Below are 23,613 nucleotides of genomic sequence, written 5' to 3' on the forward strand. Positions count from 1 at the left end.
CTGTGCTTTTGTCACCTTGATGTTACTGCTCCACGAGCTAGCTAAATTACTGTTAGAGCAGAAATGTCTCCCTGTGCCGGAAATCACACCTTTGGCAGCAATACAGACTTACCTTTGGATAGCAACTGCAAGATCACATTTTCACATTTATCTGAAAAGTGACTAACCTCAAAGTAATGAAGTCGTATCAGTTGAGTGGGATTCTCCAGGATAAACTATCACTTCACACAGAATTAAGGAGGCAGAAAGGAGGAGTATAGGGAGACTTCATAGTTCCTCTGTCTTGCAAGAAACGAACAAGATAGCTTTTTTAAATAAAACTTTCAGTGCTTGAAAATGTTCAAATGTTTTATCCATTTTACGAAGAATAACCTTTCATAAAAATTTAATAGAATTTATATAAAAATAGTCTTAAATGAAAGGGGGTTTGACACTACTAGTTTTCTCTTGAAAAATTACAACCAGCTGTATGTGAAATAATTGCCTTTCGGACTGAAAACAGGAAATTTTTCTTTAATTTAGGATGTTGACTGCATAATATGCCTTACTTTGTAACAAGAAGTGCAGTGGAAAGGATTGTCTTAATCCACCTGCACACTTAATTTTCAGCCAGAGGATTCATATGTTCATATATCCAAGCACCTGTTCTCATTTCACTCTTTGGAGGTGGGAATTTTATTCATTCGCAGGTAAGATCTCATCTCACAGAGCTGAGATTTATTTTTACATTACTGAAGGCAAGATGGTGTAAATCATAGTCAGAACGGAGTCTTTTAGAAAGCCAATGTGCGCAGAGCTGCTCCGCATGGAATTCTGATGGAGAGGAGACGGAAGCTGCGTTTGATGTTGCTCTTGACCCACACTATTTGTTGATGTAAGTTTTTTTTTAAGGGGAGGGCACAGGAGAACTCTAACACTTGGAAGGGGATCTACCACACTGAGGCTAAATGAAAAATAAGCACTGAAGGGCTCTCTGACTCCCAGCATGACAACAAACATAAGGCAACACAACACATGCAGTCTTTTCCACAGCCAGCCAAGCTTTAGGAGCACTAAAAGAATTTACAACCAGTTCGAGTCTACCAGATATGGTAAATTTACAGCCAACTCAAGTACCAGAGATGGTATAATTTACCATCAGCTCCCCAGTCTCTGCTGTGACTGAGAACTAAATGATTTAAATCAATAAATGTTTGAAGGAATGAGACAATCAAAATAACTCACAAGCTTTATTAGTATCCACACAGGGAACTGGCAGAACTTCAACATCAGCCCAGGCAGAACTTGTTAAAGGGGCTTACTGCTGCTGTTTGCCCAAACTGCAGTAATTATTAACCATAAGACTAGTAATAAACAAGCTTATTTATGGCTTCATAGCTTGATGCTGGCATGGGTCTTAGCAATTTCAAGGCTGAGCTGGCTTGAGAAAGAAGCATTTGGAAATCTAAGAGCTTCTTTATAGGATCTTACTGTTCATGGAGCCCCACACTTGATGTTGACAGCAAGCTGCCAGTGAGTGCTGTGGAAGCCCTCAGCTGGGCAGACTTCCATCCACAGATAGGATTGGTGTAACCAGCTGTCTGCTCTTGAGGTCCTCCTGGGCAAACCTGTCTCTCTTTCCCTGTCAATCTGTTTCCAAGGGCAGGTTTGCCCTTCCATCCAGGACATACTCTGTTCTCTCCCCATCTGGGGAGAGGGTTCCTCAGCTCCACAGTGGTGCCACCAGCTATTTGAGACCACCATTGCCACTCACTGCCCTGGCCTGCAGGCCAGTAATCCTGATTAAAGCAGGCTGAACTTCCTAGCTGTTGCAAGCATCACCTCTAGCCTCCTATTTCCCAGCTGCTTCGAGCTCAGAGACACAGATAACATTCCCAGCACCCATCTCCACCTCCAGCAGTCCTTCAGGTGTCTGTAGCTTGCATGAGGGCCCCTAGCCCATCCTTCCCAGACGTCTGGCTGCCCCTCTGTCTCCATTTTCTTGTTAACAGACAGCGATGCCTTCTCTGGCTTTTTTACCAAATGCTGTTGGCTTCACAGATCACCCATACTTGTTCCTCTAGCAGGTCGTGCTCTGCAGTCAAGTTCCTAGTTTTCTAGCTTTGTGCCCTGTGAGAGCCCATCCTTCTCGTACCCAGTGTCCCCTGTAAGCATGTTGTACAGAGCACTGATCCACTTTTTTCCCAGCTTTGCAGCCAGAACACCCCCAGTGGGCTGAGAACTCATGCACCAGGGAAATGCAGCAAGAGCTGCAGCTAAAATAGGTTTGTGTTGATGTGGGTGAAGATGTTCACAAGGGAGAACTGGCACCTTGTGTATTTAAAAAGTGATGGAAACAACCAGGCAATTTTATACAACTATGCAGGTAAGTCTTGATTTCATTATACAGCCATGTATCACATGTATTGCCACTGTGAAGTATTCCATTTCAAACACTCACATGACTTACACTACATTAGTATGCTGATTCCAGTAGAACTAAAAAAATAACCCAGACTGAAAGAAAAAGGGAAGGAATGCAGGTATTTTACACAATAATAAATCAAGCCAGTGTGCTGCTATTCCTCCCAGTGAAGAATTACAGTGAGGACAGACAGCGCTGCCACCAAGCAATACTAATAAAAGGACAATCCCAGCACCCTGAACTAATTTGAAACCAAATTTGGAAAGAAATTAAAAACACTACCCATATTTCATCTTTTTCACTGTATTAGCACACCCAAATTAATTCGGAATCACCATGACGATCAATACAGCAAATATGAGGAGCTGTCTGTTCAGGGCCGTGTTCAACGTATGATTTCAGATGATCTTTTGCCCCAGGCAACTGAAGTAGCAGTGTAACATGAGGGACACAAGGCCCTACAAGTGTCAGCAGCAGCAACTGGCCTGAGAGGGAACAGGCTCCCCCATGAAGGAAAGGCAGGTCTGGAAGCGGAGCCTGACCGCAGAGTGAACCGAAACACGAGGCTGCCAGATGTCTGGCAGGTTCTCTGGGGCACAGACCCCCTTCTTCCTATGGGTCTGGGGTTTTTTTAGGGGGGCAGGGAGGTAGTCTGTTACTGGCTTCCAAAAGCCCTGATGTTAATTGAAACTTTTAGGTATTAATAGAGCAGTGATAGTTGATGTCATCTGGTGGGCCCTAAAATTTCAGAAACCCACCTGAGATGGGAAAGGGACTAATTCACTAGCGAGCTCAGATGGCTTCTCCTAAACAAGCTTGTTGTGTGACCTGTTGAGTCCCCCTTCCAGTTCTAGTGTTTTTAAATTTTTTTTCCTAACATACTTGACAAAACACCAAGATAAAATATCCTCATTCCACAGTTTATGCTGGATATAACTAATTAACTATGAATGTTAAGTATGTAAAATTTAATTCCAGTTCACTTAACAATGGTAATTTTTTTTTAACAATGCAACTGGTTTTTGTTGCCCTAAAGTAGAAGCACTTCCAAAGAAATAAATTGCTGTGCTGTTTTTTCCTGTGGATTTGGTAAGGAAGAAAGGTGATTTGGTCAAGAGAACAAGCAAACAGTTGTACTGATCATGACAGAACAATTTTCCTCTGAAACAACAGTAATAAATAATTGGTTGTGATGGTGTACTCTTCCTTTGGTTGGTGAAGCTCCCTTGACAAAATCACATCATCTATCTGAGAGGTCTGTCAGGCAGCGTATTTAATAATTAAAAGTATAAACTGCCAATAATAAATGTCAGACAAATCTGTGGAGGTTCTTTTCTTTTAGATCAAGCAGTAATGCATTCAAGTATCTTTTTAGTGATTATGAAACAGCCTTATTAAAGGAACTGCAGTACATTTTTCCCCTTCCATATGGTGTTTGGTTTGCCTCTCCCTACCACTGGGTGTTTTATTGTCCCTCAAAGGGGGTCAGCTGGGTCCTCTTTCTGAGAGCTTACAGTTAATTCAGGTGGTTCAAATGATGCTTTTCCAAGTGCTCTGCCACACATTTGTCAATACTAAATTTCTCCTGCCATCACGTTGTCCATTCACTCTGCTTTGTTAGTTTGCAGAGATCATGCATCCTGAGCCTGTGAACAATAATCTGTAAATCACTGCAGCCTCCTCAGCTCCTTCTGGAAATTTACACCGGTGGATGGCAGGCAGTACAACTGCCCAGCAACCACTGATTTATAGGGCACAATTCCTTCTCTTTCGCACCTTCCAATTGAATATAGATCCCAAAGTTGTTCACCCTTCAAAGAACCTTTTCTGTCTTAAATGTGAGGTTTTGTGTATATTGACTTTGCAAGCGCTCACAGCACCACTGCTTGCACTTGCTACAGAGTATTTCCATAGTTCCTGTCATTTTGTTCACTGTCTTTGTCCATGTTCCCATGTTTAGTGATGTGTTGTATTATCATACTCCCAGACACAGCAGAACACATCAGTGAAAGGGTAGAACCAAAATACTGAAGACTAGCCCAGCCATAACACAAAGCACACTCATGTTTCTTTCCCATATCACAAAGCACACTTGTGTTTCTTTCTAGCATGTGATTTTGATTACACACACACACAGGTGAGATGCAAATATTTCCATACTGCTAAATTAAGAGTAACTTTTACTTGTCCGTCAATCTTCATGCAGGAAGGTAACAACGGTGAAAAGCGTGAAGCATCGTGCGTGGACCCAACCAAAACTGCGAGGATTGCACAATGCTTGAAGCTTCCATTATCACAGCTCTTGGTTATTGTCCTGGCTTAGTTCAGAGAATTGCGTTTCAGTTAGAAAAGGAAGATGAAGGAAAAAACCCTCAGTTTTTATTACAGGTTTCATAACAAACAACAGCAGTAATAATGAGACGCTAGGTTTCCTTGACCTTGAGCAAAGGGCAGGAAGGGGGGAGAGCAGTGGCTACAAAGGTGTTTTCGAGAACCCTGTGTTCTTCGTTTTGTTTCTCGAATGCTGACAATCTCTGACAAAGAAGCTACCTGTTCTATCTGCAAGTATGTTTCCAGCCCATTATATTGGTGATGAATTACAGTTGCTTACTAAGTTGCTATGGACAGTCTTGTTAAAAAACTTCAATTTTTACAATACTTCAAGCTTTCAGGGACTTTTAAACAAATAACAATTTTAGTGAGTATGAGAGTGCTATACCTCTCTGTTTGGGTATGAAAAAACCAAAAGTAATACAAACAAACCTTGGGGAGGCGGGGAGGAAAACAAACCGGAAAAATGAATGTCATTGCTATTGAACTGGCAAGCAGAGTGTGAAATCCCACCTGAGGAGCAGGACACAGATTTTCTGCTTTATTACATTCAAATTCTTCAAGAATAAATCAGCTCTGCTTAAAGTGACTGAAGAAGTATGAGTGTGGCATGCTGTGCTGGAAGAATTATAGAAGCCATGAATTCTCCCTTTCTTTGTGTCACGTTGAGGGGTTTTGTGTGTTTGTTTTCTTTAGTGTCTTCTCAGTAAACCATTTAAGGACTTTATTTTGAAAATAATTTACAGTATGTCAGTATTTTGGATTCTACAAGACAAATCCCTTAGCTACATTGATTCAATGACAAATAAGTAATGTTGAACACTGTTACTAAATTATGAAGTTACATGGGACATGGGCTGATCAATGCCTTTCTAAAAAAGTATTTTAATGTATTGTTCATGCTTGGATTTCAAAGTTATGCTACATAACATCTACATCTAAGACAATAAACAAAGATAAATAAATAGGACCCTAAAACTTGACACAAATTCATTTTAATTTGTGGCATGTACACATTGCATGTGGCATCCCACTGCCACACCATTTCCCTTACCATGCATTGCTGTAAACTAAAAAAGAACACACTGTCCTCCTCCACCAGTAAATAACATTTCAGTCAACAGCCTTTTTTTTTTTATTTTCTATATTCAACTCAATCTATGTTGTTCTTTATAAGCTTCCTAAATAACAGATTTTCTCTATACTCAAGCAAACTCTAGAATATGAAAGTAACTTTTTTTTTTCCCCTGGCATGTAACTGAATCAAGAACTCTTTAACTAGCATTCCCATCTTTTTAGAAAGATGAACTGCCCAAACATAATTTGTTTAAGAATTATCTGATTATGCTTCCCCTGCAAGGAATGTTTTGATATGCAACCAGGTGAAACCTTTGCAACTTAGAATGGTTTCTGAAAAAGCCTGCATAATTATTCATAGAAGTGAAGGTATGCAGCCCACAAAATTATTCCAAAAATTCAAAGGCTGCGACCTCAATCTCTACTGTTTATTTATCCTGAGCTACCACTACCACAGGGATTTCTAAAGTACCTTCAAGAAGCGAACATGCTCAGATACAATGCCTTTTCAATACTGGAAACTAAACCCCAACGTTAGCTAATGCCTACAGGCACTTTCAAGCTACTGCTTCTCTTTATTCTCCACAAATTGCCATCTGGTGTTAACTGTGAGGACACAAAAATCACATCTAACTTAATTACTCTAGCAAAACAAAGCTAAAACGTGGGGCAGGAAATCTCCGTTTCGGCCAAGTTCAAGCCCCACCCTGGTTCCCGCGAAGCACCAGCTATAACCCTCCTTCACCTGGGGTTAATTCAAAACCAGACTGAATTCCCCGAGGCATTTCTGCGGGCTGCACCAGCCCTTGAAGCAGGCAGGACACCTCTCCTGGCAGCCCAGGCACAGGCGCCCAGCGAGACCCGCTGGCGCAGCAGAGGTTCCCGGCCCTGAGCCGCCACGGGGCGGGGCCTACCCACTGCTTCCCCTGTGAGGGCCGGGAACAAATAATCGACATAGTTTACTACTCCGCGTTACATAAATCGAGCTGCTTGTCGACTGGCTTTGTGACCTGCTTCGCCATCTATCTCGCTGCCCTTAGCGTGCGAGCACAACCCGGCAGCACCGGCCGCGCTCCAGCAGCTCAACCAACATGGCGGCAGCAAAGCGGCCGCTGCGCAGGGCGGCGGGCGGCACTGCGCATGCGCCGCTCCGCATCGAGGCGCCGGCGCTCGGCACATCGATTGCTGCGGGAGCGGCTCTGCCACCTGCGCCGCGTCCGTGCGCGGGGCAGGACGGGCCGGCCGGCATCTCGGCTGGAGGAGGTGAGCTGGGCCGTGGCGGGGGGCTCGGCCTGGGCGGGATGGCGGGCTGCTTCGGGGGCTATCTCTGGGCCTGTCTCTGGGCTGCCCTCCGGGACCGGCCGTCGCCGGGGTGGGGGTAGGAGTAGGGTATGGGGGCGGCGAACGGGAGGGTGGGCGGACGGGCAGCCCCCTGGGCCCGTCACGGGTCCTGCGGCGCGGGGAGCGGCGCTGCTGGGGAGTTGCTGGCGCTGGCATCTCCTCATCTCGGGCGGTCCGGACCACGCCTCAGCCGCCTCTAACGGCTCCCGCGTGTGCTCTGCCCGCAGGCAGGTGTGCAGTCGCCGCAGAGGATGGATATCAGGCCGAACCACACCATCTACATCAACAACATCAATGACAAGATTAAGAAAGAAGGTATCGGTGTCTGCGACTGGCCTTTAGGAACCGGGCGTTGTTCTGTGGGGCTGGCTGCTGCCCCTGGTCGTGTACTCGTTGCTGCTCCAGCTGCTGGCGTTCTGGCAGGGCCGTGGCTTAAGGGGCTCCCGGGGCTTTCGGAAGTACCGTTCGGATGGTGGTCGTGCACCGAGCGCTCGGCAAACGGCCCCTTGTAATGAAGGAGCAGCTGAAGTCGACACGAGTAACACAATGTTTCTTTTTGTAAACCAGGGCCCTTGTTTCCAAGGCAGCTTCTCATTGTCTCTCCACTGTAGTTCTGTAGCTAGCTGCCTAGGTTAGGTTTGCTTATCAGTGAATAACTAGCACTAGCAGTAATCGGAATATCCGATGGATGCAAAGACGCCTGTTGACAGACGTTTCGTGGTCAGTAGTCCCTCACTGAAATATAGGAACATCTTTGTTCCTCATTTGTTTCAGTGCCGTGCAGAAGCCATGAACATGGCACGAGCTAGCCAGCTTTGTGTCATCTTGTTAGGTACACTGCCCTCCAGGTACTGCAGCCCTCTGGGGAGAGAGATGACTTTGGGCTAAGGAATCTTAGCTTCTTTCAGTGTGCTTAAAAAAAGAATAAATCTCTTGCCCTTATCTGGCTGTATATTAAATGTCTGCATAGAACCATCCACTTAATACTCATGCTTACCTTGTGATCTAAACTGATCAAGGGAGTTTATTATTGTTTGTGAACCCAGTGGCTGTATCAGACTAGCAGCACTTAATTGTTTCTTCAGGGTGCTTCAGAGAAAGATCTGAAAGTGGAAACAGCTTTGCTGAGAAATTATTTATTAACTTGTCAAGGCGGTTCTGCTGAATACATTTAACTTGGTGATGTAGTATGTTAAGTGCCCTATAAACTAGTAAGTATCCATTATGAAATTGCGTGGTTATAATTTTTAAGTGGAGTGTTTCAAATTACTTGTAAAGCTTAAAAATGTGATTTATTTTTTTTTTTAATACAGGTTTTGAAATTATTTTTAAGGAAAGTGTTTTGATAAGACAACTTTTTTTAAAAAAATAGTGCTGTGGTTGGTCAAGAACGGCTGGAGAAGGTGGCAGTGGCCTGGTATTACCAAGTCTCAACAGCAGTAAATAAGAGGCAGTGCTCTTATGCGGCTGAAATATTTTAAATGTAAGATTTGTGAGTTAGAATGGTTATGCAATACAGGGGATTTATTTAGCTTGATAAGATTAAGGTTTGATTTAGTATGTAGTTAGTGTAGTGCTGGGGCCTGCATAATAGGCCCCAAAACAAAGTTGACCTCTAGATGAACCTTGCAACCAAATGTTAGCCATTATTAGTATTTGCTATTAGTAAAATCTGTATTACCATTAGTGTTTATTATTAGTATCTGATCATTAACAAAATATGTATGCTCACTAGTGAAAGATGTAGTTTAGGCAAAATGTAATTAGTAGTGAGGATTACAGAATCACAAAATCGTCTTGGTTGGAAAAGACCTTGAAGATCATCTAGTCCAACCATTATGAATACAGGATGAAATGCCGTGAGACTGTGTATCCAACTTTCCTTGTTTAGCCTTGTTCAAGGCTGAGAACCCAAGAGTTTGGCCTTGTTAGAAACTCTCTTGGTTCTCCCCTCCAAGCCCTGGCCAGGCTTTAGATGGAATCCAACAGGAGGATGAAACCAAGTGTTTCGACTCAAAAAAAAGTTGCAAGTTAGTCTGGCTTGCTGATTTTTGGTGTATAAGACCCGCTTGCTGTGGCTTTGGATGCCTCACCTACATGATGGATGCATTGTGTAGGACTTCCCACTTGGAGGGAAAGGTTCTCCAGATACTTGCTGCAACTGGGACTCCCAGCAACTGCGGGTCTGGGTGTTGGTAGCATGTGCAAATGGTGATGGATCTTTCTTGATCACTCTTCTTCCCATCATGTACTAATGATTAGGTGCATTGCCTTGCTTGTTCTTATTTTTCTATAATTGACTGTATATAGTAATAATTAAGTGTACTATTCTGTATTTTCTTATTGCTTATTTTCTGTATTACTTGGTTATATCCTTTAATTATTTAATGATTAACAGTAAAATACCCCTACTCCTAGTACTTTGTGTCTTGAGTTTAATTGGTATCCTCAATCAGCAGAACAGTCAGGTGACTTTAAATAATGAAAAGAAATCCATTGCAGTTGTAAGGCTCAGAGTGACTGCATGAAAATACACTCGGTTCAAGAATATGAAAAATTATTTATTGTGTGTGAGAGAGTTGATAAAACACTCAAAATTTCCAAATTTAATTAGCCTTAAGGAGTTTCTGTTTTGGGATGTTCTTGTTTTAAGTCATATCTCTTTACTATTGAATGTTACAGTGTTGATTTTCTGATCAGTCTTTGGCTGTCATGTATCATTCTTGAATGTTTGAGAGCCTGTGTATATATATGTGTATGAAAAATGTAGGTACATACCTTTGTGTGATTTTTACTCTATTAGAATGATAGAATGGATGATGCTACAACTTTTTCACTAGCTGAATGCTTGAGGTGTAAAACCAAGCGTTATACAGCAACTTATAAAAACTGGGGCAATAAACTTGTACTCATGCAACAGTTTTGACTAAATACATGTAATGTATCACTTTGTGAGCTAAAGATGGCAAAAAACTTTGTTGCTGAAGGACAGAAAACTTTACGGAAGTGGACATTTGCATGTAACTTGTTGTGTTTTCTCGTTTTGTCAACAGAGCTGAAAAGGTCCTTGTATGCGTTATTCTCACAGTTTGGTCACGTGGTCGACATTGTGGCTTTAAAGACAATGAAGATGAGAGGACAGGCTTTTGTTATATTTAAAGAACTTGGATCCTCTACCAATGCTCTGAGACAACTACAAGGCTTTCCATTTTATGGAAAACCAATGGTGAGTTACTTGGTTAGCTTTTGAAAGAAAAAATTGCAGTGGTACTTGCACCTTGTGAATGAACTATCATGTGTACTTGTAATAGTACTGTTTTCAATCACGTCGTGTCCTGATGAATATATTTATGTACGCGTGTATTTATGCAAGCTAGAGAGATGCCAGAGAGACTGTAGTTGAAACACACACAGACGCTGAGCTTGGCATTTATGTTTCCTAAGTGATGCCTTTGTGTTTTTCTGTGCTGAATTAGTTTTTAAGATCTTCAATTCTTCTGTTTTACTCATCATGTCTTATGTTGAACCAATTAAATTCATTCTGTAATGCTATTGAAATTAGGTTCTTTCAATTAATTTCTCTAGAGTAACCTTAATTACTATTATATTAGTAATAAATAGCTAGCTTCCCTTTTGAGGTAAAAGTGGGTAGGGTGAAGATCTCTGCAGTTTTACTTTCCAGAAATGAATAGATGTGACCAGTGATTTTTTTTTTTTTTTTTTTTAAATCGATGGCAGGTTCTACTTGTGCATCTGTCAGATCACCAAACCAAATAACTGAATTTCAGTATAACTTCCCTGAAGCAAATATACTTGATAATGTGTAGAATAGCACAACAACTGACATGTTGTCTGCTTGGATAATTACACATATCTTAATTCTGCAACTATTTGTGAAGTGTAATGATACGTGCACGTGGCCCACGTGACTTCAGCGATGGATGGATATATTAATATTGTCTTTCAGCTTGTGGCTTTGAACATTAAGGAGAGCACAGGCAGGTGTGTTGCTGAGCCACAAGCTTTTTTTCAGTAACATGTTCAGATTTTATTAGAATCTTTAATAAGGAATTGCGCAAGCCCAGTTCTGTCATTTACCCTTAAAGAATTTTCTGCTCAGTAAGCCTCAATAGGAAATAAAAAGATTAAGTCTTCATGAGCTTTCAGGTGTACTTCCCTCTTTGAGTATTGCCTGCAGCATGCATACTCTATCTAAGCACTAAACAAAAGCATTAGAAAAATCTTCAGCTGCTGTGAAATTTTGTATTGAGGTAGTCTCTGATAGTAAAAGCAATAGGATTGTGTGCATAGATGATGTTGCCCACTGGTATACTCACAGCTCAATCTGCTTAGCCCTCTGACTAGTACATTGGGCAGCCTTTGTCAGAAAACTAGCACAGTTATGCTGCTGATGCAATTTATGCAATCCAGTTTGGATTAAGGCAGGTACTTACCTTTATTTAGGAAGTCTTGAGTTTTGCTGAACTCAGTTTTCTGCAGAGATCTGAGAAACGACCATAAAATTTTTAACTCCCCTTAAAATGGGTTAAAAATCTCTGGGGTTTTTTAATAGAAGCTGGTGCCAGTTTTGTCAAATGTTCTTACATTGCTTTGTACATCTGTTACCTTGACAGATGTTAAAAAGATGCCCATTAGATGAATAGAGTTCCGATTTCAGTGAGTCAAAATTAGTAGTTTCCATTTTAGGGGGTTTTTTGAGTTTCATAGTCATGTTCAGAATTAATTATGAAGATTAGATGCTCTGTAAGCATACCTACAGTTTATAACTATTTTTAATATAAGAAATTCCTGTGAAAATGTGTAAATGCACAGTAGAACACAGCTAATGAAAGTGGTGCAAAATGTTCAGTATTATTCATTGCAAAATGTACTGGTTTCCTTTTAAACAGCGTATTCAATATGCGAAAACAGACTCTGATATAATCTCTAAAATGCGTGGTACTTTTGCTGATAAGGAAAAGAGGAAGGAAAAGAAGAAGGCCAAATCTCTGGAGCAGTCAGCAAATGCAGCAAATAAAAAGGTTATTCAGGTAAGCTACTTCTCTGTTTAAAAAAGAAAAAACAAGCAAAGGCTATTTTAAATTACTTCTTTTTAGGACTAAGTATTGTCTTTTAGTACTTCCCAATTCCCTAAATTGTAGTGTATTGCTATCTAGTACTTTTGAGAACTCAACAGAAGTTGAAGGAGAGGGGGCTGATTAATCCTTGCTATTCCTTTTTTTATTTTTATTCCTCCTTTCCTATTGCCAGGTGAAAATAAAGATGTAAAGCAAAGGTACAGTAAATCAAAGTAGAAACGATCTTATTTTTTAAAAAGGAAAAAAATGAAGGGTTTGTGGTTATCTTTAAAGCCAGCTTCAAGTGCTCAGCCAGCTTTTCCCTTCAGTGCTTCCCTTTAATGCTTTGTTTACTGTGTGAGCACTGAAGAATGGTGAATGGGAACAAGATAACTCATTTACAGGGATATGAAAAGGATTTGGCTCAGAATATATCTCCACTAAGGATTGACTGGGCCTAAACTAACAACATCTAGTAATTTATGTGCTGAAGTATAGCAGAAAATATGAAGGCATGGAGTTTGAATGTGGTGTTCTTTAACTGCATTTCCTGCTGAGGTACAAATTGGTTATCAAGGAGACAAAAGTGTTCATAGAAAGCATCATTTTCTGGGTAGAATATTCAGATTTCTCAGGATTTAGGAACAAATCAGTTGTTACATACAAATCAAGAAGTAGTAATTGCTACTAGCTATAATGATAATAGCTTTAGTTATCCTTACTCAACTGGAGTCCTCAGTGGAAACACCTGTTTTTCTCCTCTATTAGGTATGTCCTGTCTAGGCCTTCATTTTCAAAACTGCTTCCTTCCTGTCTATTTAACAAAACTTTATAGTGTGGAGTGATTTGCTGTATCTGCTGACTTGGCCATTAGATCAGATACTACTCCAGTTTTTTCTTTGATTGGCTGCTTATGGAATTCAGCAAAATTCACATTCTTTGTTTCCCTTTGGGAAGTATCTCATAAGTAACAAATGTTCCTTGGATTGTAGCTTAAAAAAACCTGAACATACTTCATGAGTTGTACAGAAACATGGTGATTTGTGCTTACATATTTCTAACAGAACACCTTTGTAAAACTATTTTGTACTTGTTTACTAGGGAGCAACACAAAATTCAGCCAATGCTCCAGGGACAGCAGCACAGAATCAGCAGGTAATGGGTTTTTTTGTGACTAAAAGTACTAATGTTTAAAATTATTCTCTATGAACAATAGTTTGTTACACATGGAAACTTGAGATTATATTTTACAGCTTCCTTTTTGTTCTGTGAGACATTTGTTTAGATAACAGTAAACAAAGGAACCCCCACTTTTATTGTATCTGGTTGGCATGAAATGAAAACTGCGGTTTCTCATTATACAGAAAACTGCACTATTAAGAAATCCTACTCAATTCTTAAATTTGGACTGTGCTTAGTATCAGTTGAAGGTTTCTTAGGTTTTTTTTCCCGTTATGAATTCCCTTTAACTTGTTTTGTTGTAGTAGTAGAAAAGGAGAAGGAAAACTACACATGGTGCCAGAATATCTGCCTAAAAGCTTCTTTGCGGGAGTTGGATGTCCTCTGCTCACTTCCTCTTTTTTTCTCATAAGTATCTTATTTTACAAACGATTGTGTGGAGCTGTAGCAACAACAATTTACACTGCACTCGTCTTGTCTGCTCAGTGACCTTCTAAATGATTCATGTGTGTTAGAAGTGGAGGCACTAAAGAGCCAGAATCTGTAGTAAGGCAAATACTATAGAACAATATCTTTGCCTGCCCTGCATCTCTTTCTTGAGTACCATCACTGAGAATTGCATACATAATCCACGGGGGAAAACGTCTTGCTACCAGTCTGGGTTTTCTTTCAGGTATCATTTGTAACAAGGCACAATATGTGTATGTCAGTTTGTGTTGGAGCACAACACTGAGTATTTAGGTGTTCGTTTGAACTTCAGAAGTTTATATTCAAATGGCACTGTCTGGAATATTTCCATCATCTGACAGAAATTGTTCTGCTGAGGCATTAACTTACTTGGCACCATTATTGGGACAATTGAAGTTGTGGTGTCCAGTTTCTTTTTATTTTTGTGATCTCCTTGATGACTTAGGGAGATTCCAGCCTTTCAGTCCAGTGTCAGCAAACTGACTACTCAGCTTTGAGTCTGGTGGGTTGCTGCTGCAAATTCATATTAGTGGGCAAATGTTAAAGACTGTAAAGCTTTAAATCTTATGGGATTTCTGATTAATAAATTTGAATAGAGCACTATAGTAAAACCATGTGTGGTTTGTGGGTTTCAGTTGCCCAGGGATATTCAGTATTTTGGTACTACTGCAGATGAACAGGGTATTTCCTTTGGACTCTCACGGCTCTTCCAGAAGGATGCAAGTCTGTCTTAGGTTCTTCCACTGCCCTACAGGTGTCTTGGACAGCACTACAGGCAATGCTTAGGCACCTGGGTCCCACCCCTGTCAGTGCTGAGAGTACTGTCAGCTGTTGAGTTGTCAAGTTTAAACAGGATGTCTGAGACAATATGTTACTGTGACTTTTGTGGAAATAAGAGCCTCTCTGAATTAATACCTCCTTGTAAAAGAACCAAGGGGCTCTGTCTGCTCACTGCATGAAAGGATTACTGAAGTCCAGCTAGCGGTGTTATGAGCAAAACCAAGGATATGCAAGTCATGGTTCAAATAATCGTGCAGACAGATGCAGAGGAACAGATAGCCATGTGTAATCTTCTGAGCTTTGATCTTCTGTTGTTGCAGGTGCCTGATAACCCACCAAACTATATCCTTTTCCTTAATAACTTGCCTGAGGAAACAAATGAGATGATGTTGTCCATGTTATTCAATCAGTAAGTTTTGAATAGAAAGACTTCTCTGAATTCTTCTGTTATTCTTCTGTATGCTTTTTCTCAGTCGGCAAGCTGACTTTTTAGAAATAAGAGTTTCTTCTGAAGGTATTTCAGTTCATTGTCTTACTGCCAAGATTACAGATGTCAGTTCTGATGACTTGGTGCAGAAAGCAAATCCGATTATTTTGTAGCTGGTTTTGATTGTGTAAGTTATCTACTATCAATCTGCACTGGATTTAAGCTGATGACTGTAATATTAAAGACTTTATGACAGCAGGAGCAGTTTAAAACTGGCTTTAGTCGCTTCCATATGTGTGCAAGACTGATTAAATTGCTGCCACATAATGATCCTTAATTGAGACATGGTTCTATGGACTGGGCATGTAAAACTTCAGTTTAAATCTTTCATTAGTAGTAACTATTATACTAGTAGATGTATAAAGTCTTATTATGATAAGGTCTTATGGCTGCTGAGAGATGCAGTATCAAACTAGAAAGTATTTTCTGACTCTTTCACCTTATTTTAAAGGTTTCCTGGATTCAAAGAGGTACGCTTAGTGCCTGGGCGCCATGATATTGCATTTGTGGAGTTTGAAAATGAGAATCAAGCAGGAGCTGCTCGAGATGCTCTCCAAGGATTCAAGATTACTCCATCTCATGCCATGAAAATCACTTATGCAAAGAAATAACCGGATGCTCCTAGAAATTACTTCTGTGGATAGCTGTTGTTTTCATGTGATGATACTTGCTAGCAAGTTTGCTGTTCCCTGCAGAAAACTTAAGACATGTGTAAGATTGCCACCACAACCAGGACAGATGTAGGATTTCCACAGATCTACTGGATAGTAAATTTTTATAAAATTAAATTCAGTATATGTTGTTTTCAAGCCCTGTTTTTCCTTGAATTTGTCTTATTATTGATCTTCTAGCCTTGCAGGGCTTATTCATTGTACTAGTTTAACTACTTCTGAGGTGACACTCATTTCTCAGAAGCAAGTGCTGGAGAAGTAGCAGTCTTTCCAGAGCAAAAAGCGTGAGCAGGAATACTAAATGTCATCATATTCAGAATGAATGCAACACTCAATCTTCAGCCTCATTATCAAGGGGACAGCTGCTTTTCAACGAGAATAATTTTGTCACTTAAGAAAAACAACTTATCATTAGTGGGTTTTTTTCCTAGGTATGGGTAGACATCAATTATAGTTTGACAGCACTGTTGTTCAACTTGGTTTTGTCTTTATAATGATGGATGGGAGTAGAAGCAGGCCCACAGAAGAAACAAAGTTTATCTGTTGTCTTCTCTTCTGCTCTTTCCAGCCCTATTACCAGTGATTTTAATAAATGATTTAGGAAGAACTTTCTGTCTCCACAAAGAATGCATATGAGCCTGATGGTCTGTTTTTAAGCAGGTTTTTCGAAAATATATGTCCTAATGCTTCTGGGTTTGTTGGTTTTTTATATTTGTCAAAACCTTTATAGATCTTGTGTGACATGAAATACACCGAATGCAGTGAAGTAATCAGATGTAGTATTGTGACTTGTAACTGTTCTAAGTATTTGGGGGCAAAAATCACTTTAGAAGCTTAAGTGTTTTGTTCAGGTGATGGAAGACCTAGAAAGATATTTTAGGTTAAGAGAATAATGACATTTACTTAACATATGATTGTGTTTTTGGAGACTCTTGCAGTAGCTGTTGCATGATGTTGGCCAGGAGGTTTGAAATGAGACCCCTGAAGATTAATGTTTGACAGGAGGAGGTTGCACAGTGCTTGTTATGTTGCACTACTTCTTGTCACGTCCCACTCAGATTTGCAAATCCCCAGTTGGAGCGGACAACAAGACTCCCAAGTTCAAGCTTTCATTAACTACCTACAATGTACTAATTGAACACACGATAATTGGCTAAGTATATAGCAAGTTGTGGTGAGCAATATAATATGCCTTGCATTTCTTAACAGAAAAAGGAAAAGAGGGAGATAGAGGGAATGGGGAAATACAGATCACCTGTCTGGGTTCCTGCGCTGATCCCACCAGCGAGGGTTCCAGGAGGCAGCCGTCTTTTTCACTAGCATCTGTCGTCTTCGCTTCACTGCTCTCTCCAGATGGCCGGGGGGGCAGGGAGAGGGGGTCAGAGAGAGAGAGAGAGAGAGAGTCCTTCCTTCTCCCCTTTGATTTATACCCACTTCCCTTGGGTCCATCCCCTAGGTTGACCCACAGACCTACGTATCCCACGTATGGGGAGGGGTAAGGTGTTTCATGGGATGATGTAATTAGCATGATCATGACAGCCCTTGTTAGCATATTGAGGGGTGTTAACTTTAATATGCATTTCGTGGATAATGAAGCAAAATTCATTCACCGGACACATGGCCCTTGAAATTTGCCCAGGTGCCCCAGAGGAGAGCCGTCCTGTCTCCACAGGGCTCTCTTCCCCCAGCTACATCAGGGGAGATGCCTCCACAGAATGCACCCTGTGACTCATAGTTTTCTCTTGTGAGTGTTTGAGGCATTTCTTCAATCAGCCTCAACTTTTCCTTTCCCAGGTTGTTTTTCTTATTTTCTCACAGGCCTGGTTTCTCGTCTCTCACATCCCACCCCATGACTCAAACACTCCAAGTTCTTTGACCATTGTGATCTCAAAGGGTATAGGGAAAAGAAGACAGAAGGTAAGAGAGTATATATCCAACTGCTGCAAGGCATACTATGAAAAGCAAACTTTGCGCAATATTACAATACTAGTATTTACAAGCTGTCTTCCCCACCCTGTGAGTCCTGAGGATCCCAGTGATGTTACCCATGACCCAGGGTTCCATCCATCAAACCAGTTCACTTGTCGAAAAAGTTCTCTGTTCCTCTTGGCAGTCGTCTTCATTGTGGCATGGGTCTCCTCTGTAGAGGTGATGGCATTGTGGATGGGGATGCAGCATTCTCCCTCAGTCAGAGTCAGCACACCACACAGTCCATGTTCCTTCAGCAATGCTAGCTGGATTCTGCAACGCCATCCTAGATGTTTGTTGGGTCTGTACCTTCAATTCCTTAAAGGCATACCTTGTTAGTACATATAAATGCTAAGATAAATTTTATAAAACTTTGAGGTTGCACAATCACATTAGAAGGTCAATAAGGATTTAAATGAGAATACAATTTAATATTCAGGAACAATTTGTTAATGCTTAATTTGTGGGACCAGACCCCTCCAGCTAGTCTTTGATTACTTCATCTTGCTGTTGGTTATATGATATGTGTAAGCACCAGTGTGCAGTCACAGGTGACTCACAGGCTTCCTTAATTTTGGAGGTGATTCCCAATAAGGTAACTTAAGGCACAACTCTAAGTTAGCCTTCCAATAAGTGGATTCTCCACACTTAGCAGGTATGATTCCACAAATTATATAACAATGTAAGCAGATTACAGATAATAACTAGCCAATAATGCCTATAACTATTGAAAGCACTAAAAGTAACAGAGGTCTCTGGTCGTCCAGGATCAATATCCTGTAAAACAAATACACGCATAACAAAACAATGATGATTAGAAAGAAGGGACAAATCCCCCTGGTATTGATACGGTATTCTTTCCCATGGGCGTCAGTAGCCACCCATGAACAGATATTGATGGGAGTTTTTAGGGTTAGGGGTACTTGCCCCACAGTAGGCAAACCTACTAGAACAGGTTGTCCAGGATAATGGAGCGGGTTTGCAAAGTCTTTAGTCTCTTTTTCACATTAACAATTTTAGAAGGAGGAAGCGCAGGCATTTGCTGTAAAAGTCTTATAGAGCAGTTGGGGACCCAAATTTCCATTTTCTTCCTTTTGAATCTACCTAGGCTTGTCCCTTCAATAGGTCAAATCCCAGGATATTTGTGGGAAATTTTCCCAGAATCATAATAGTTTCTGTTGCAGTTTCATTCCCAGGTAACCAGCATTTCACCCGAGCAGTCAACTGTGGCTTAGAGTCCCTGAAAACATCTGTAACCCAAATCTGCTTTTTGCCAGCAATTATGCCATTCCACTTGGCAACATCAGTTTGGAGTGCTGAGACCTGAGCACGTAACTGGAGTTTTAAGGGAGCCAAGTGGAAAAGTAATCAACAAGTCTCCTTTAGTGTTCTCTGTGAGCCTCCTTAAGTGGACACACCTGCCATCCCCCGGCTCACTTACTGGGGATAGCATGTCCAGTTTCCTGACCCTATAATCAAGTCCTCTTCAGGGGCAGTTGGTGTTTGAGAAGCAATTACCACCATCTCGTTAGTTTTCAGTTCTGTCCCTCCCTTCGTCCGAAAGATCTGCTTGGCTGGGGGAGGCAGCTTCCTTCTGCCTTTCCAGGCTCGAATGAGCTTTTCTAAAACTGTAGTAGGCAGACCATCCATTAACTCTTGGGGAATCCCCTGTCTCATTCCCTCAGTCCACAAGAGGTTTCTCTTTGCTCTTAAAACTTGCAGAGGGGAAGGAAACAGATTTTCCTGCTTTTCCATTCTGTGTAAGGAGGGCTTTGGCTTACCCGTTCCCTGGTAAGGCCCATTCTCCGGCCATAATGTATTAAGTCCTGAGCTATCTCTCCCCAAGTCTTGGGCTCTCCCCCTCCCTGTCTCCTGCCCTGTGGGGCTAATGCAATCCACAAACGATCTTGTAATTGTACTGTGTGTGATTTCAAAGAGTCTGGCAAGCCCCGAATCAGGGGAGTCATTTGATCGGGGTTAGCAATTAATAGCATCGGGGCAGGCTGCTGAGGAACCAAACACCTGTCATGCATTAATTGGAGACAGTCAGCCTTCTGCAGGCTTTCAGTCAAATGATTTATGATTGGGGTCTCAATACATACTGGATCCCCCCTTTCCAAGGGGTCCAGGCTCCCAGCCCAATAAGCAGCTTGTTGAGTTAACGACCACAGCTCTCTCTGGTCATCAGTAACTAAGAAAACCCCTGGCCCCCAGTACCCCTGGGCCTCATCTTCTGATAACAAAATTTGGTCGCCACCAGTCAAAGATACCCTCCACACATGTTCAGTCTCAGTTTCCTGAGCTCATCTGATATATTTCTCCTGAATTTTTGCAAGCTTAGTCGCTGGGTACAGTGTAGTTCGAGTGGTGACCTGTGGAGCTCTTCCACCCTGACCCTCAGTGGTCTCCGTTTTAATTAATGGTCTTAAATTTGCCCCCTCATTTTTGGGGTAATAAATTTCTCGGCTTATCTCTAAATCTTTTGTTGGGTACAAGGGTCTGGCTGCTGATTTTGCCAGACTTGTAACTCCCTGTTCACTATCTGGAACAGAGCCAAGATCTGCCTGGTTGCAGGTTTCTTGTTCATTCATGTCTTTTTCAGACCGTGAGATTTTTTTCTCTGTCCAAGGCATCTAACATAGCTGTGTGAAGTCACTGAGTGGTGTTACGCTCATCAGCTAACTGGCTTTTCAAAACTTCAATTTGCTCTTGCCAGAGTTTAGCTTTTTGTTCAGTAACTGTCTGTTCCTCGACCAACTGATCCTGGAGAGCTTTTACCAGATCTTGTAGGGATTCGATCATTTCCCTTTCTAATTGTTTCTTAACATGTTCATCTTCTTGGGCTGCAGTCAGTGCTACCCCTAATACAGCACACACTACAGCTTTTCCTTTGCCTGGTCACGACCCTTTCACCCCTGCAAGCTCACTGATATAGCTTGCCACTGCTTCTGGATTTTGCCAATTATCGTGGGCCCAAACCTCTACTAAAGGAGGAGGACAAGCCTTACACTCCTTCAGCTTCTCAAAATTAGGGGAGCAGTCAAGCACCGACATTTCCTGGCCAGTCATGGCTTGCAACTGCTCGAACCTCTCCTGGCTTAGAGCTGAGAGGTCACTTCCCGATTCTCCCTGTCCTTATCGGATAGAGAATCGGTATCCCTCCGACCCTCTCCCAGCTTATAGCTGAGGGGCCAATTCCCAGTTCTCCCTGTCTGAGTTTGTCGGATAGAGAACCAGTATCTCACAAGACTTTCCAACACTGAAGGGGATCCTTCCAACTACGCCAATTTAATGTCATGTCCCACTCAGATGAGGGGGACAAGTGACTCAGATTCGCAAATCCCCAGTTGGAGCGGACAACAAGTCTCCAAGTTCGAGCATTTATTAACTACCTACAATGTACTAATTGAACACACGATAATTGGCTAAGTATATAGCAAGTTGTGGTGAGCAATATAATATGCCTTGCATTTCTTAACAGAAAAAGGAAAAGAGGGAGATAGAGGGAATGGGGAAATACAGATCACCTGTCTGGGTTCCTGCGCTGATCCTGCCGGTGAGGGTTCCAGGAGGCAGCCGTCTTTTTTGCTGGCATCCGTCTTCTTTGCTTCACTGCTCTCTCCAGATGGCCGGGGGGGCAGAGAGAGAGAGTCCTTTCTTCCCCACTTTGATTTATACCCAATTTCCTTGGGTCCGTCCCCTAGGTCGACCCACAGACCTATGTATCCCATGTATAGGGAGGGGTAAGGTGATTCATGGGATGATGTAATTAGCATGATCATGACAGCCCTCGTTAGCATATTGAGGGGTGTCAACTTTAATATGCATTTTGTGGATAATGAAGCAAAGTTCATTCACTGGACACATGGCCCTTGAAATTTGCCCAGGTGCCCCAGAGGAGAGCCGTCCTGTCTCCACAGGGCTCTCTCCCCCAGCTACATCGGGCAGCGTTATCAGCTTCAGCCTCCACAGAATGCACCCTGTGACTCGTAGTTTTGTCTTGTGAGTGTTTGAGACATTTCTTCAATCAGCCTCAACTTTTGCTTTCCCAGGTTATTTCTCTTAGTTTCTCACAGGCCTGGTTTCTCGTCTCTCACACTTCTCCCTTCTTGAACACTTTCTCTATAAGGCTGCTACCCTTTCAGACAAAAAGTAATGGGACAGAGTTAGCATGATTTCCTTTAGAAGTAGTTCAGGCAAGTGTTACAGTAACTGATGTTTAGGCAAGAAACTACAAGGAAGAATGTTTTGCTTTGTAGGTAGATTGCAAGTGTTGAGGTTTTTTCTTTTTCCAAAGTCATTTGGTCAGTGGGAGCAGGAGTTTCCTCTATGGTGGTGGCTCTGTGCAGTCCCTTTCTGTGTTGTGGGCTCGGCTGTAGTTGTAGAGCATCTGATTCTCCTAGCTTGTGTTCTGAAACAATTGATATCTGACTTAAAATTGTTATTTGGACAAAGTGCTGCACCTTCAGGGAAGCATGATTGCTTTTTGTAACACCTTGGTATACTTCATAGTTCTGGCTTGTCCCCTCAATTTCTGAGCAAGTGCTGTGTTATCCATAAGCATAAAACTAGCTATATAAGCCACCTTTTTTTGCATGAGGCCTCAAAAATCTTTAATCTTCCGCTCCCAGAGTACATTGCAAGATGTTGTTCCTTCCACAGTCATCTCAATTACTGTCCTATCCATATACATATTTTTTCATTCTTTTCAGTGATTTTTTTGTTGTTGTTGTTGTTTGTTTGGGTCATTTCACAAGTATTCTAATATTGCAAGTAAAAATTATTTCCTGTAAGGGAGGAAAAGCTATGTTATTCCATCATGAACCTTATGTTTTTCCTTCTGTGGTCATAATTTTATAGGTATTAATTATGCTGTCCTTGCATCCTACTAGTCTGTGTGTGTGAGTCTGCCATTGCATACCACCACTCTTCACCTTTATTCACTTAGAAGGGTTTGTGTAGAGCTGTTTGCAAAGGCCGTTAAGACACTACATGTGGGAGGTTGGAGGAAGGAGTGACGGGCTGGAAGATGAGAGAATGTGGTGAAGTCAGCTGTAATAGGAAGGGGGTGCTAGAAATTGCAAGATGCTCTTTCTTTAAAAGAAAGTGGGGGATTTTTGATGACAGCTGACAGCTTCCTCTATTCTGCTTGTGGACCAAAAGCTGGTACAGGCAGTCTGCCTCATGAATTAGGAAGTACTGGTTCTCATGAGCACCATTTTGGGAATTTCCGAACTTGCTCTTGGTCACTGTTAAGGATTGATCCTGACCAGCCTTTTGTAGCCTGATAGCCACAACGTGAATCACAGTGCAGCACCTCTGGTGGCTGTTCCCTTGGTGCTTGTGTGCACATCTGTTTTAATCGAAATACTCCCTACAAGTCCTGCCTCAGGTGTGCTAGGACTAGATCTTGGGAAGTTAGCTGAATTCTAGATGTCCTTTCCAAGGTGTAAAGAAGACCTCTAAGTCAGCCTGTGGCACTGTGTGTTGTTCAGCATCTTGTATCTGCAAATTCAGCTGAGTTCAGCCACGTAAATAAAAGCGAAACGGTTGCTGTCCTGGCATAACCTGTGTTTTGCTCTGACGGTGTCTCCCTGCAGAAGGGATCTTGCCTATACAAGTATGCAATGCTTGAATTTTTTAGGCTTTGAATTTAAAAGGCTGACCTGCAAAGCCTTTTTACTGGGTTTCAACTCCCTAATGGTTTGTTTACGTTTGCATCCACGTGTTGGGGTCCTAGTCTGTCCTTTCTGTAACAGGGGAATCTGCCACTGAGGGCTTACAGTTCAGTGAAGATTATGCTTGTCAGTGAGCATTTGTGAAAATGAA

General features: G+C 41.8%; 1 protein-coding gene across 1 annotated transcript; it reads left to right on the forward strand.

Annotated features, from left to right (window-relative positions):
- The first annotated feature begins 7,007 nt into the window (after nt 1-7,007).
- Nucleotides 7,008-16,510, forward strand: SNRPB2 (small nuclear ribonucleoprotein polypeptide B2). Its single transcript, XM_074927108.1, has 7 exons — nt 7,008-7,075; nt 7,381-7,468; nt 10,207-10,379; nt 12,064-12,204; nt 13,333-13,386; nt 14,979-15,067; nt 15,597-16,510. The coding sequence occupies exons 2-7, from the start codon at nt 7,405-7,407 to the stop codon at nt 15,754-15,756; spliced, it is 681 nt and encodes a 226-aa protein (XP_074783209.1). The 5' UTR covers nt 7,008-7,075; nt 7,381-7,404; the 3' UTR covers nt 15,757-16,510.
- The last annotated feature ends 7,103 nt before the right edge of the window (nt 16,511-23,613 follow it).

This window comes from Athene noctua, chromosome 1 (assembly GCF_965140245.1).
Source record: "Athene noctua chromosome 1, bAthNoc1.hap1.1, whole genome shotgun sequence".
Classification (NCBI taxonomy): Eukaryota; Metazoa; Chordata; class Aves; order Strigiformes; family Strigidae; genus Athene; species Athene noctua.